This window comes from Mus caroli, unplaced genomic scaffold (genome assembly GCF_978045245.1).
Source record: "Mus caroli unplaced genomic scaffold, Mus_caroli_1 scaffold_8, whole genome shotgun sequence".
NCBI lineage: Eukaryota > Metazoa > Chordata > Mammalia > Rodentia > Muridae > Mus > Mus caroli.
In genome coordinates this window covers 3,689,404-3,703,075 of record NW_028227263.1, presented here as the reverse complement: position 1 = coordinate 3,703,075, position 13,672 = coordinate 3,689,404, and the positions used below count along the sequence as shown (strand labels likewise).

At 54.0% G+C, this 13,672-nt stretch overlaps 2 protein-coding genes across 2 annotated transcripts in view; one reads left to right on the top strand and one right to left on the bottom strand.

Moving 5' to 3' along the window:
• Muc6 (mucin 6, oligomeric mucus/gel-forming) overlaps positions 1–7,043 on the bottom strand; it is a 30,647-nt gene extending 23,604 nt beyond the window's left edge. Inside the window, exons 1-18 of the mRNA XM_085841113.1 lie at positions 6,983–7,043; positions 4,537–4,590; positions 4,126–4,369; positions 3,933–4,059; positions 3,528–3,618; positions 3,337–3,446; positions 2,966–3,173; positions 2,711–2,833; positions 2,271–2,391; positions 2,036–2,174; positions 1,863–1,967; positions 1,685–1,757; positions 1,452–1,589; positions 1,041–1,202; positions 860–954; positions 636–768; positions 152–401; positions 14–66 (exon numbers count right to left, since the gene is read on the bottom strand). Of these exons, the coding sequence (XP_085697239.1) occupies positions 14–66; positions 152–401; positions 636–768; positions 860–954; positions 1,041–1,202; positions 1,452–1,589; positions 1,685–1,757; positions 1,863–1,967; positions 2,036–2,174; positions 2,271–2,391; positions 2,711–2,833; positions 2,966–3,173; positions 3,337–3,446; positions 3,528–3,618; positions 3,933–4,059; positions 4,126–4,369; positions 4,537–4,590; positions 6,983–7,043 (2,287 nt within the window). The remainder of the gene's footprint in view (positions 1–13; positions 67–151; positions 402–635; positions 769–859; positions 955–1,040; positions 1,203–1,451; positions 1,590–1,684; positions 1,758–1,862; positions 1,968–2,035; positions 2,175–2,270; positions 2,392–2,710; positions 2,834–2,965; positions 3,174–3,336; positions 3,447–3,527; positions 3,619–3,932; positions 4,060–4,125; positions 4,370–4,536; positions 4,591–6,982) is intronic.
• The window catches only part of Ap2a2 (adaptor related protein complex 2 subunit alpha 2), a 121,580-nt gene that overhangs the window by 96,027 nt on the left and 11,881 nt on the right, over positions 1–13,672 (top strand). The window lies entirely within an intron of this gene.

Below are 13,672 nucleotides of genomic sequence, written 5' to 3'. Positions count from 1 at the left end.
GCTATGCACTTACCAAAGAACATCTCCGCTTGCCGTGGACAGCTCAGGCGCCCATTGATGCAGTGACTATGAGAAAGGGACAGGGACATATGAGCGCACAGGTGTGCAGGCCCTTCCCTCACCAGGCCTTGCCCAGCCCTTCCCTCCATACCATATGACCCCGTTGATCATGGTTGACTGATCAGCTTGGACAAACTTGTAGTCATCCAGCAGACAGGGGCACTGGGCCTTGTGCACACATTCTGCCTTGTGGTTCAAGTAGGTGCCCTCAGGACAGTTGCAGCCATCCACTGGCACAGGACTCACATGACACTCCGTCTCACGGTCCGACAGAGACAGGCAGGTACGATCACAGGCCTGGCTATCATAGCTGAATGTGCGGTTGCCAGTGCAAGGCACAGCTGTGGGAATGTAGGGGTCATATCCTCAGGACAGGAAGCTGTGTGTGGGGAGGGTCTGGGGCTTGGGGATGTGGTGACTAGCAGGCAGAGGAATGGCTAAGCAGAAGTTAAGGCCCCCTAGGACCCCTCAAGCTGACCATGGGAGCCTTGTTGTGGTCTAGGCTCACATCACTCCTAAGCCCTCAACCCTGCCTCTTCTGACCCTTCACTCTTCTCACCACAGTCAGCACTTACTACAGTTGTCCACACTGTTCCTCCAGCCCCAGAGCAGGATGCCGCGGGCAGAGCAGGCATGGGCATAGGCCCCCAGTGCAGAACAGATGTGAGGGAAGGTCTCCTCGTAGTTGCAGGCCTGGTACACACATCTCTGTGGGAAAGGGGGGGCACCCAGGTGTCTAGGGCTGCATCTTCTGCCACCGTCTCCCCTCATCTCCTCCTCAGATGCCCACTGGACCCACCTTGTAGAAGGGCTGGGGGTTCACTGCACTGTGGCACTTCTCAAACACACTGCCCTTCTTCAGCAGCATGGAGCAGTGGGTCTCTGCACACACCTCTGGAGACAACAGGTGTAGCTGTGGGTGTCCTGTTCCCATCCCAATGGGCTTAGGTCTGAAAGTGTAGGGGACTCAGGGAACTCACTGTTGAGCTGGCTCATGGAGCAGGGGTCCATCTCACGCTCTAGGGCAGCTGGACAGTTCCCAGCACGCCAAGAGTCCACAAAGAGTGAGGCAGTGCCTTCATCAATACCCATGCTGGTTGTGAAATCGTCTGTTGTGTCTCCATTGAAATTGCCGCAGAGCCCTGTGTGGGTGGAATTTGTGAGCAACTGAATCCTGGCCCTCCCCTCCAGTTCTCCATATACCCAAAAGCTCTCCCCTCTCCAGCTGTGCCCCTTTGATTAATTAGCACCGGCCTTATATGGTTGGAACTACAGTTTTCCTGGATGTGGAAAGTCAGTATAAGGCACTCGTGGGTCCCCTCTGCATCTAGCTGCAGCAGAGAGGAGACAGCCAGGCTGACTCTAGGAGTGACCAGCAGGACAGTACTCACCTCTGGTCTGGCCTTTGAACTGGGGCCCGACTGTAATGTACACCTGGAAGACAGGCTGCATCTGGAACACAAGTTCCAGCCCGAAGGTGGTAGCCATCTGGAGGTGGGTGGATGTCTGCCTGAAGATGGTGATGTTGTCTGCAAGATTTCAGGGCTAAGAAGGCTGTCCCTGCTGCCATGCCCCAAAGATGTGGAAACACAGGGTTCCCAGTGCTGGCCCCAGAAGGACTTACGTGTCTTGTATGGCAGCAATTTGGTGTCCCCGTTGTTGGTGATCACTTCATCTACTGAGATGACAATTTTGTCCTGGAGGGACAGAGTGGCAATAGGAGGTAAGAGAAGCAGGAGCCAGATGCTGGCCTGCAGGCAGTGGGGCATAGCACATGCTTGACTCAGGGCAGGTAGCCTTACCTTCTTGGACAGATACATGATGGCCACTAGGGAGGTCTCTGAGTGCGAGTAACCCGACTTGTCATACACAGCCATGAGGGTGCCTTCACTGGGGAGCTGTGGGCTCTGGGAAGGTGAATAGGTCAGGCATGGCTGGATTGTTCCCTTTTCCCTAGCCCTAGGGTTCCCCCTACCTGGAGAAGAGTGTAGGTGCAGGTGCCATGGAAGCGGTAGGGTCTGGCGTCGAATGTGGTGACAAAGGAGCCACCTTCTAGGGAGCAGTGGCCAGGACACGGCTGCTTTGTGCATGTCCAGTGGCCCATGGTACACTGGCTGCAGGTGGACATTCGGGTAGGGTATTGTGAAGGCCAAGGTAAACAGCATCCCTCCCTGGGCTCCACGCCAGCAGAACTTGTTTTCTATACTCACCAGGTTTGACAGGCTGTCTTTGTGATCTCCCCAGGGCCATAGACCATACCATTGAGCATGCAGGGGCACTGGTTGACTGGCACACAGGACTGGTTTCCGGATATATCGTCAAGCAGTGTACCTAAAGGCATGGGCTCAGGTGAGATGGCTGTTCCTTAAGCAGCCTATCACTGTGGGGCACTCCTCAGCTGGCCGAGGGCTGTTCATCTGTCCCAGGCTCTGCCCCTCCTTCACCCCTGCCAGCCTTGGGGAAGGTGCCCTGAACAACTCAAAGCCCACCTCTGTTCCCCACTGCTCACTCTGCATGGAGTCCTAGGTTTACTGGAAGTTTTGGGATGGATAGGTAACACCTGGACCTGGGACTCAGATATAGGGTGTCTAGGCCAAGCTGGAACAGGGTATGAGTTTTGGGAAAAGTAGGTGATGGTATATATCCTCACCGTGGGGGCAGAAGCAGCCGAAGGTGCAGGGGCTGGAGCAGCTGTGCTGTGGGTTGGAGCAAGTCTTGACGCAGACCTCACCGCACTCCTGGTACACTTGGTTGGCTGGGCACTGGCTCATGGCTGTGGGCAGCAGGCATGGGATCTGGTAAGATGATCCTGCCTGCTTTCCTGAGTTCCTACTTTATTTTTTTTTTGTGCTTAGCTTCTCCCCTTCTCTAAACTGCTTTCTCTTTCACCCTGCCTGGAACTCACGGCAGAGTCCGGGAGTCCTCCAGTTTCGGACAGGCTGGCCAGTCATGCTGCATCGCCGGGAGTACTCAGACAGTGTGGCACAGCTGCAGTTTGGCTGGCCTGGTCGGGCACAGGCGGCCATGTCTGCCTGGCAGCTCAACATCAGTGTCTCCTTTGGTATGTCACACCCAGGGGACACCAGGGTCAGTAGCTGGTTGCAGATCTGGGCCTGAATAGAGAACCACTCAAGTTCATATGGGCGAGGTCACATCTTGTATCATACCCAGGGCTTGGGAGGCCAGATGTGGGGGTGGCACTGTCTCCAGAGACCCTTATGCAGCCCCTGTGTGTCTGCCACATTCTGGCCCTGGGTTATGGGCCACCTCACATACGTATCTGGTCTTCAGGATGATGGGGCTGGGGATGGCTTCATGGGCGCAGATCTCGTTGGGGTCATCTAGCTTCTGGAGTGTAGCATACTTATGGGGTTCCAAAAGTTTGCCTGGGGGCATAGGGCAGAGATCAGCGTGTGGAACCGACTAGGAAGGGACCTGGGGCCTGACCATCCACCCTCTCAGCTTACCGTCCTCACTCAGAAATTCATTGTCTATCTTTCCATCGAAGTTTCCACACAGTCCACATAGCTTGCCCATGTACTTCGTCTCTACCAGGACCTGTGGGGTGGTACTGTTGGTCTCCGTGGGAATGCATAAGGAGCTCCCTGCCCAGGCTGGAGACCCCTTAGACTCTTGCTTCAATGTTCCAGGTGTTCCCACCTCACCATCCTGCCCTTCCTGGGGGCGGGGTGGGTGGTTTTTTCCTGGCTGGATCCTCTTCCTTTTCAAATGGGGAAACTGAGCTGCTATCTAAGCTCAGGTCCTCTTGGGTTGCTGGCCAGCAGTCAGTGCTGTCCTGCTAGTCAGGGCTCCTGGGACTCACTCTGAGGAGGCCCCTTCCCGAGTGCGGTTTGTCAGCTCGTGGATCTCACCGTAAGATGGGCATCTGGACCCCACGTGATGACCAGCTCCAGCTCCAGCTGCTTAGCCACCAGCTGCACGCTCTGGCCGTATGGTGTGATCTGGAGGCCATTGCTGGTGTAGGGCAGGCTAACAACCCTGTGGGTAAGACAAGTTAGCAGCTGTCCCTTCTGTCCCCCACCCTGGTTGCCATGCCCAGCTTACCCAATGTCCCTGACAGAGATGGTTTCCTTGTTCACAGTAACCACAGAGGCCCCCAGTTCCATGATGATCCGGGAGATAGTCCCATCCATATCTCTCCGCAACTGGATGCTAAAGGTGGCGGGCATGTCATCTCCACAGGTGGCCGTAAAGATGTAATTACACATCCCTTGGAAATTATACTCATGGCCGTCAAAGGTGGAAAAGTGGCCAGTTCCCCATGTGGAGCACCAACCCTTCTCTGGGGCTGAAAAAAAAAAAAAAGATACACACTCAGCCCATTTCCTATGACCAGGTAGGGCATGACTGGGGCAGCCTGGTCTAGAAGCTGTGGCCCTAGAGAGCCCACCATAGCCCCAATCCCACATGCCCACCCATCTCCGGCCTGGGCGCTGCTGTCCCTCTAGGCCTTACAGGATTGCAGGTTATCCTCAGTGTCGGAGTTTGTGACATCTCCAGTCCAGGCACCTGGAAGGTAGGAAGCTACAACTCAGCATCCCCCGGCACAGTTCCTAGAGACACCCTAATCAGGGCAGGGCCAGGCCCAGAGGTCACAACTCCTGAATACCCATCCCCCAGCTCGTGCCTTTGATGAGAACTTTTGGTTGAAGCCCGAGCTGTAGCTTTTATTGTGGATCTTTCTTGTGGAAACCCAAAACTACAGCAACCCCAGGGCCTGCATGGTATGTGTGTGTGTGTGTGGTATGTATGTGGTGTATGTGTGTATGTGTGAGTGTGTGTGGTGTGTGTATGTGGTGTGTGTGTGTAAGTGTGTGTGGTGTGTGTGTGTGGTGTGTGTATGTGGTGTGTGTGTGTGTGGTGTGTATGTGGTGTGTATATGTGTGGTGTGTGTGTGTGTGTGTATGTGTGAGTGTGTGTTGTGTGTATGTGTTGTGTGTGTGTTGTGTGTGTGAGTGTGTGTGGTCTGGTGTGTGTGGTGTGTGTGTGTGTGCGTTTTGAGGTGTGGCAGCTCCCTCCTTCCTGCAAATGGGACCACTGGGCCTCTGGTACTCTGGTTAACCGGGATGCAGTTGCTGATGGTTTTCATCTGTCTTTGGAAGTTTCAGCTTCCAGGGACTTAGGCTGGCAAAGGAGGTAGTGTCCAGTTCTGCATGGTTGGGACTGTTATCTCAACCTGTTCCACCCCACTGTTATCCCTGATGGATTTTGTTCACTGAGCCCCAGCCTGGCGCATGCCCACACATCACCTTTCCCTCCTCAGGACCCAACAGGCAGTGGAAATGGAAGATCTAAAGTAATGTCTAGGGAAGTCAGTAGCATCTGCCCCTGTCCAATGATACTTACGCGTGTGGAGTCAGGCTCCCTGAGTAACACCCTCTGTAGCTCAGATTTCTCTAGCTTCCAGACAGGACAGGCACACTGGGGGCCACCCCACTCTATGTGGTATGAATGGCACAGGCTCAGCTCCTGGCCCTCTTGATTCCAGATCTGGGTCTCTATTCCTCACTCTTTTGTCTATTGTGCCCCTGAGGGGCTCCTGTTCCATGTGGGCGGCTCCCTCTCCTGACAAGTCTTCCCTCTCCCCGACCCCGACCTAACCGAGTCTGGGCTGTTTCTCTGAGCTGGCCTCTAAGTGAGAGCCTTTTGAAGATATCCAGGAGACTAACAGCATCACTGCCCCTCCTATCGGAACCACCTTCATCTCAGCTGTTGCTGCTTGGGCTTGTTTGGAGGTCTCTCCTGTCCCTAGTCAATCCCACTGCCTCAGGCATCTCCATCTCCTTCCCAGCTTTTGTGACCTCAGGCCCCGCCTGGCCTTTCTGACCTCAAACTCTACCACCTCTGCCCTCCTGCTGGGCTGCACAGAGGTGATGGCTCAAACACTGTTATAGAAGCAGCTCTGTCTCTCCAGCTTCCTGTAGCCCAACACAGTTACCCAGACCTCAGCCTTCATCCCCTCTAGGCCTTTCCCATTAGGCCCTCCTGTGGCTTATTCTCTTATCCCTGGCTATGGGCCCAAGGGACCTGGTTCCAGTCACCTCCTCCTTCTCTTCCTGCCAGGATTGCTAATTAAGGGCAAGACAGGGTCCCAGGTGACCTTGTAGGACCTATAGGCATTGCTTTATGATTTTCAGAGCTACCTTTGGGGTGGACAGCTGGCCCTATCTAGTAGGGAGGAGATGGCTGGAGAGAGGAGGCAGAGCAGCCTGGTGGGAGGAGCATCACGCTATTTTAAGTCTGAGACATACCTAGCACCCTTGCCCAATGGCTGGGTATACTCTGAGGGTGGGCTCTATATGGCCTATCCACCTCAGGGGAGGTCCCCGATAGCTCTGATTGGCAAACAGAGCTGTGGGCTGCAGTGGCACAAGATGCTTTCCCACATATACAGAAGGGGAAGTTGGGACCTGGAGCCAGCCATACAGTTCTGTTAGTGAGTGAGGTGAAGAGTGGTGGAGCCTGAATTCTGCCTAAAGAAGTGACTATTGGGATGACACGTGCGCCTGCCCCCACATACCTCAGCCTCTTAGAACTCCCAGAACCAAAGCCAAAGGGGGAGAGAGAAGGGGGAGAGAGAAGGGGGAGAGAGAAGGAGAACCATCGGGGCTGTCCTCTTGCTAAGCTATCACCAAAACTGCTGAGGCTGTGCAAGAGGGACCCCCATCCCTGGTTCCAGATGAGCCCATTCCTTTCCTGGCCACCATACCCAGCTCACAGGAGGTGACTGGGCTTGAGCACTTTGCTGGGCTCCTCTTGCCTCCTATTCACAGTCTTCATATAACTAGCCTGTCTCAGGCAGAGTCAACAAGGCAAGACCAGAGGCCTTTCCCATGCACAGGGACCTGTGGAAGGCACTGGGTACTCAGACCATCCTGGGCACTGGCCACTGCCCACTCACCAGCATCGATTAGGAGTCCCCTGAAGAGCAGCAACAGCAGCAGCTGTCGGACCCTGAGCATGGTGGCACGCCTGGATCAGAGAGGTGGCCAGCAGCCCTGGGCTTCTACTGCTGGGCTCTCAGGCAGTCTTGCTGCTGCCTCTGCTGCGGCTGAGTGTCTAGCTCTCCAAAGCTTATATAGGGGTGTTGTGTCCACCCCCTGCCGCACCCACTTGTGCCCCATACTCTAGGCCTGTGATCACCACCGCCTGCCTGGCACAGCAGTGGCCAAACAGGATATTGGGTTCTGCTTTATCAGGGCTCAGACGTTGGAAAATTCTGCAATGGTTGTGGCCCCATTATCTTCCCACTCCCAGTGGGGGACTGACACACGCACTCCAGGGGCCCACAAACACCTCCTGCATCTGGCTGTGCTGGGGGCCAGGGTGGGTCCTGCCACAGTCTGTCCAAACTGCCAGATCACTGTGGACACTGTCAACCACACACCTGGGAGCCTGGGATGGGGCTGTCAGAGGGATATCAGAGAGGCTGGGCTTCTACCTGATCCTGCTAAGTAATCCAGTTTCCAACCAGGATCCTTGTGCCCGACCAGAGACACTAATTTTCTAGGTCTACTTCACTTATTGTGAGTTTTCCTTCCAGGAAAAAGACTACTTGGGGGGAGGTCCTGCTGCAGTGTGCTGTGTGGAGGTGGCGGTGGGGTTGGGTTGGGTGTGGGTGGGTGGGAGATGGGGTGCCTCCATGCACTGTTTGCTGTGCTCTTGTTCTGTGGGTGAAGCTACTCACTTTTGCAGCATCTCAGTGGGCTGAGTGAGCTGTGGGTGCCTCTAGACAACTGGCTAAACCTCCTTGGGATATGGGTTCCTGAGAATTTGAGAGGCAGGGGGAAAAGATGGGGGTGCATGCCAGCCCTTTAAGGGGCTAGGACCAAGGTCAGGCTGAAGGCCAGAATTGGGGTGAAAGTTTGGGTGAGGAAAGGGCAGGCTCTTTTTTGAGACTGTCTCTCAGCCAGGAGATGAAGTGGAATCCAGCAAGCCCCTGAGAGCACTCAGTCCCATTGGGAGCCTTGGGTGAGGGACAGGAATCTCCTGATGATGATTTGGGTCACACCTGGGCCAGTGAGTGCTGAGTGATGGCACTTGGATCCCTGTAGGAACCAGGACCAGCCTTGTATCTGTGTTCACTGCAGGTTTGATATTGGCTCTGGCCTTGTCTGAGTCTGGGTTCTCAAATGGACCTGTATCTCAGAGCCAAGCTAGTCCAAGCCCCCTACCTTGGGCCTAGCATATCTCCTCTGGTCCCCACCTCATACACTGGGAGCTTCCAGGTGCTGTCCTCAGTTGGCTCAGAGCATACCCAGCAGATCCTGTGAGAAAGCAGTGGATGTTGTTTTCTGTAAACATTAACAGGATGTTTTAGGCTTGAGTGGGGCACTGTTAAACAGTGCATGTCTAGCATACCTGAGCCCCTGCATTTGACTTTAGCACACACACACACTCCAAAACCAACAATTCCTCCACATCAAACCAAACCAAACAGAAAGAACATGATCTTTATAGAAACTGAGTTCAGCCTCAGTGTGTGGAGTGGTCACCTAATGCTGTGTGTGCTGCTGGGTTCCTGTTCCTCCTGCTCTTATCTTTCCTCCCTCCCTCCCTCCCTCCCTCCCTCCCTGCCTGCCTCCCTCCCTCCCTTCCTTCTTTTTTTTTAATTTTTTTTTCTTTGTTAAAAAAGATTTATAGCTGGGTGTGGTTAATCCCAGCACTCGGGAGGCAGAGGCAGGCAGATTTCTGAGTTCGAGGCCAGCCTGGTCTACAAAGTGAGTTCCAGGGCAGCCAGGGCTACACAGAGAAACCCTGTCTCGAAAGCCTCCCCCCCCCCCACCAAAAAGATTTATTTATTTATTATATGTAAGTACACTGTAGCTGTCTTCAGACACACCAGAAGAGGGCATCAGATCCCATTACAGGTGGTTGTGAGCCACCATGTTGTTGCTGGGATTTGAACTCAGGACCTCCAGAAGAGCAGTCAGTGCTCTTAACCGCCGAGCCATGTCTCCAGCCCCTATCCATCTTTCAAATAAATAATTTATCTTTGTGTGTGTGTGTGTGTCATAGTGTGTGCATGTGCATCTGTGTACACATGCAGGTGCCTGCAGAGGCTAGACAAAGGTTGCAACCTGAGTGCATTTCAGGCAGGTGTGGCCTGCCATGTGGGTGCTGGAAAGTAAACCTGAATTACTGACAAAAGCAGTAAGTGCTCCCTTTTAAAAAAGTGTTTATTTATTTTTATTTTATGTGTATGAGTATTTTTCCTGGATGTATGTCTGTGTATCATGCATGTGACTGGTTCCTGCGTTCCTGAGGAGGCCACAGAGGGCATCAGATTCTCTGGGACTGAAGCTGTATATAGTTGTCAGCGCTAGGAATCAAACCCAATTCCTCTGGAAGAGCAGCCAGGGCTCTTAACCACTGATAGATCAAGTGCTCTGAGAGCTGTTTCTCTAGCCTCTCTTAGTGACAGTGATTCCTCCCTCTCTCTCTCTCTCTGATTCATTATTTTTATCTCTCTCTCTCTCTGATTCATTATTTTTATTTATGTGTGCATTTGTGTGTAGGGTCATATGCATGTGAGTGCACAGAGGCTATAGGAGTCTGAGTTTTGGAACTGGAGTTCAAGTTACAAGTAGTGTTGAGCTGTTCAATGTGGGTGCTGGGAATCAAACTCTGGTCCTTTGGAAGAACAATAAGCCATCTCTTCGGCTCTCTTAGTGGGTTCTTAGAACTCAACAGCACTCACTCAGGTGAGAAACTGAGGGCCAGAGTGAAGCTTTCACCCAGACTGACACAAATAGAGCTTGTTCTAGCTCTGGCTGCATTCTCGCAGCTGGGCTTGGGCAGATGAGGAGGGACTCAGGATGGACCCTAACCCAGAGCAGTCACATAGAAGGGGGCTGATGACGCTGGGTGGCAAGGAGCCTTGTGTCTGTTTGGTTGGCTGGCTGTGCTTATCTAACAATCTGCAGGGGTGTGTGCACATGGACACGTACGTGTGGCTCAGAGCTGTGCCTTCCAGGATCTTCTGGTCTCTTTTGGGCTACATACACTTGTGAAAAGAAGGTAGCTCGAGGGAGTGGCACTGCCCTTGGCCGGGTCGATGGCTCCATCCTGTTGAGGAGGGGCCACAGGAGGGCATCAGGGCCCACCTTCTGCAGCATGCTTGATTGGTGGGAAATCAGGGCTCAATAGCGTTTTTGTCCTTGGACTTAGGAGAGCAAACAGCTCTGACAGCTGAGATAGCCCTGGCGGGGAGTTCAGTGTGTGAGTGCCATTGTTTCCGCAGCAATCACAGTGATAAACTCCAGGTCCCGCTGGCGGGTCAGGAAAGCGGAACCTACAGCTGGACAAGTGCATGATTGTCCATTCTCACATCCAGCTCAGACCCTTGCCCTCCACATCCATCAGTGTGGCCAAGCCCCGGACAGTAGCCTGCCAGGACCTAGGCTTGGCTATGAAGTAGGGGCCCAAGCCAGCTCTGGCCCTAGAGCCCAGTGTCCTAGGGCAGTGGTTCTTGACTTTCCTACTGCTGCGACCCTTTTAATACAGCTCCTCACACTGTGGTGGCCTCCAACCATAAAGTGATTTTCATTGCTACTTCATAACTGCAATTTTGCTACTGTTATGAATCATAATGCAAGTATCTACGTTTTCTGATGGTCTCAGGTGACCCCAGTGAAAGGGTTGTTCAACCCTAAGGGGTCGTGATCCACAGACTGAGAACTGAGAGCTGCGGATTCAGAGAGAGGTGGCCCAGAATCCTGCACAGCTGAAAGTAGGCTTTTGTGTAGGGTTGAGGGCTTTTTGCAGGTGCTTCCAGACGCTCTTCCTTATGCTTGGGTCCTCACTCCTGTCACGGGCAAGAAGTCCCAACCCCTGGGTTTGCCAGGTCTCACTTATAAAGGCACAGGAGTGGACATATTGATCAGCCCATCAGGACCACTGGGCCCATCTGGGTCAGACGAAACATTCTTCAGGGGAGGGGCTGGTGTCTTCCCAGTCCCTTTGACTTGGCAGCTGTGCATTATCAGATGAAAACTGGGGAGAGTTTGGGGAAAGATATCCACACCAGAAGTAGGAATTCTCCCCTGTGGCCAAGCCATGCTCTTGGAGCCCCCCCCCCCCCCCCGCTATGGCCAAGGTGAGCCAGGACGGACCATCCAGTGTGAACTCTCAATGGAGGATGTAGCTATGAATTTCCAAGGACTGGATATAAGGTGTGGAGCTGCTGGGCCTGATGTTTCTTGAAGGTTTGGGGTGGGCTGTCTGATCCCTTGGTGGTCAGTGAGCTTCAGGGCTGGTTCATGGGTACTTGCATCATGGGGAGAACTGGTGACCCTGGAGCTAAACCTGCCATGGCTGCTATGTCCTGTGTGTAGTAGGTGGCAGTCAGCCTTGGGCTCTGTGGCTCAGTAGGACCTGTATTTCATTAGCTGTCCCAGAAAGGGCTGTTCTCCCCTCTCCTTCTGCCCCACTGGTGATCCACTCTCCTAATTCTCATGTGCCCTGGCCTCCCAGTGGCCTTGCAAGTACATAGAAGACAAAGTATTCATGGTCCACCTTCTCCAGGGACCTGCAAGCCCTGCCCTAGGAACCTGCGGGCTGGTGCTGTGGAGCTGTGCTGTTCTAAGGCCTTACTGCCCTTACAGAACGTCCAAGATCCTATCCAACTCCTGGCCTCTGGTCTCCTACTCTAGCCAACTCTTGTTTCCCTGGCTCTTGAAGACTTTACCCTGAGCTCTGGAGTCAATTCTGATGAGGTAACAAGGAAGCCAGCAAATCTCCTGCTATGGCCAGGGGCCCACAGCTAGAGGGTGTATGTGACCTCCACAGCCCCTTCAGCGACTCTTCCTCAGTTTCTACCTGGCAAAGTGCCTAGACTCCACCACTTGCATGATCAGGCTTTGGCTCTTGAGCTGGGATCTAGCTGTGATCAGCTCCTCCCTCTGGACATGGGCCCTGGCCTCCAGCCTTGGCAGGGAAGTGACTGCCTGATGTAGGTCCTATCTGGGTAGGGGAGGAACTGTGTTCTGCTATGGGTAAAGCACTCACTTTCATGCTCTCCCAGCTGGGGGCCTTTAATCCTTTTTGCTCATGGACAGCCTGTATTTAGGCCTAATGGAGGGACCACAGATAATAGGAGTAGCATCAGAAAGGGGTGGTGGGTGGACCTGAACTCCCAGGGAGCTGATAGGTCTTACCCTGGGATGAGGGTGCCTGTAGCTGCACATTCACTTCCTCCTTATCTTCTTTTCCTCTTCCTTCTTCCTCCTTCTCCTCTTCCTTCTCCTCCTCCTCCTCTTTCTCTTCCTCTTCCTCTCCCTCCCCTCCACTTGTTCCTCCTCCCCCTCCCCCTCCCCTCCTCCTCCTGCTCCTCTTCCTCCCCTCCACTTGTTCCTCCTCCCCCTCCCCCTCCCCTCCTCCTCTTGCTCCTCTCCCTCCCCTCCACTTGTTCCTCCTCCCCCTCCCCCTCCCCTCCTCCTCCTCTCCCTCCCCTCCACTTGCTCCTCCTCCCCCTCCCCCCTCCCCTCCTCCTCCTCCTCCTCTCCCTCCCCTCCACTTGCTCCTCCTCCCCCTCCCCCTCCCTCCTCCTCTTGTTCCTCTCCCTCCCCCTCCTCCTCTCCCTCCCCTCCACTTGCTCCTCCTCCCCCTCCCCCTCCCTCCTCCTCTTGCTCCTCTCCCTCCCCCTCCTCCTCTTCCTCTTCCTCTTCCTCCTCCTCTTCCTCCTTTTGTTTTTCCTCTTGAGAGCTGGTCTGATACAGCCCATGCTGGTGGAGACTTGCTATGTCACCAAGGATAGCCTGCACTGTCCTCTACCTCCCAGGGGCTGAGATTCCTAGTGGGCCACCATACTTGATTTATGAGATACTGAATACCAAATTCAAGGCTCTGTAGGTGCTAGGTGAGCGTTCTACCAACTGAGCTACACCCCCAGTTTGAGACACCCACCTTTTGACAGGAGGGCTTCTGGCTCAGCTGTCCCGTCAGCTAGGGGACACACTGCACCTGTGAGTCCTATGCTGGACTTCCTCATCATACCTTTCTTTCTTGCAGGAGGGTGGGGAGCGTTGGACCTCACTGACCACCAGACAGAAGCCCACAATGGGACTTTTTTCATTTCTTGGATGCTTCAACAAGCCTTCCAGGACAGTGATCCCCCCTTCTTGATCACAGCAGGTACTCTAAAATCACACAGGTACCACAGAACCTAACCCTGGGAGAGTTCAGAATTGTGAAGGATGGGCTTCATCCAACCCCAGCCATTGTTAACACAATTCCAGCTTCCAGGCCACATGTAAGAGTGCCCTCAGCCTGGCAAGCAGGAAGCAGCTTAGGGTTTCCAGAAATCCCTGACCAGGCTGCCCTGCCCCTTTCAAGTGCAGAGCCAGCCTATGTTGAGTGAAACACAGATAAGGTTGGCAAGGACACAAGACTCAGCCCCCGGGCTGCCACAAGTGGCACTGTGGACCAATACCTGTCAGGCTTTGGGTTCCTGGGCTGCCTTATGCAAGCACCTGTGGTATATATAGAGTCATTGCAGACGTGCCCACTGCTGGGAGCTGCAGAGGGGGATTTGGGAAGTATTGGGGGGGGGTCCTAGACTGTGAGTGGGTGACCTTGGAAGCTAGAGATC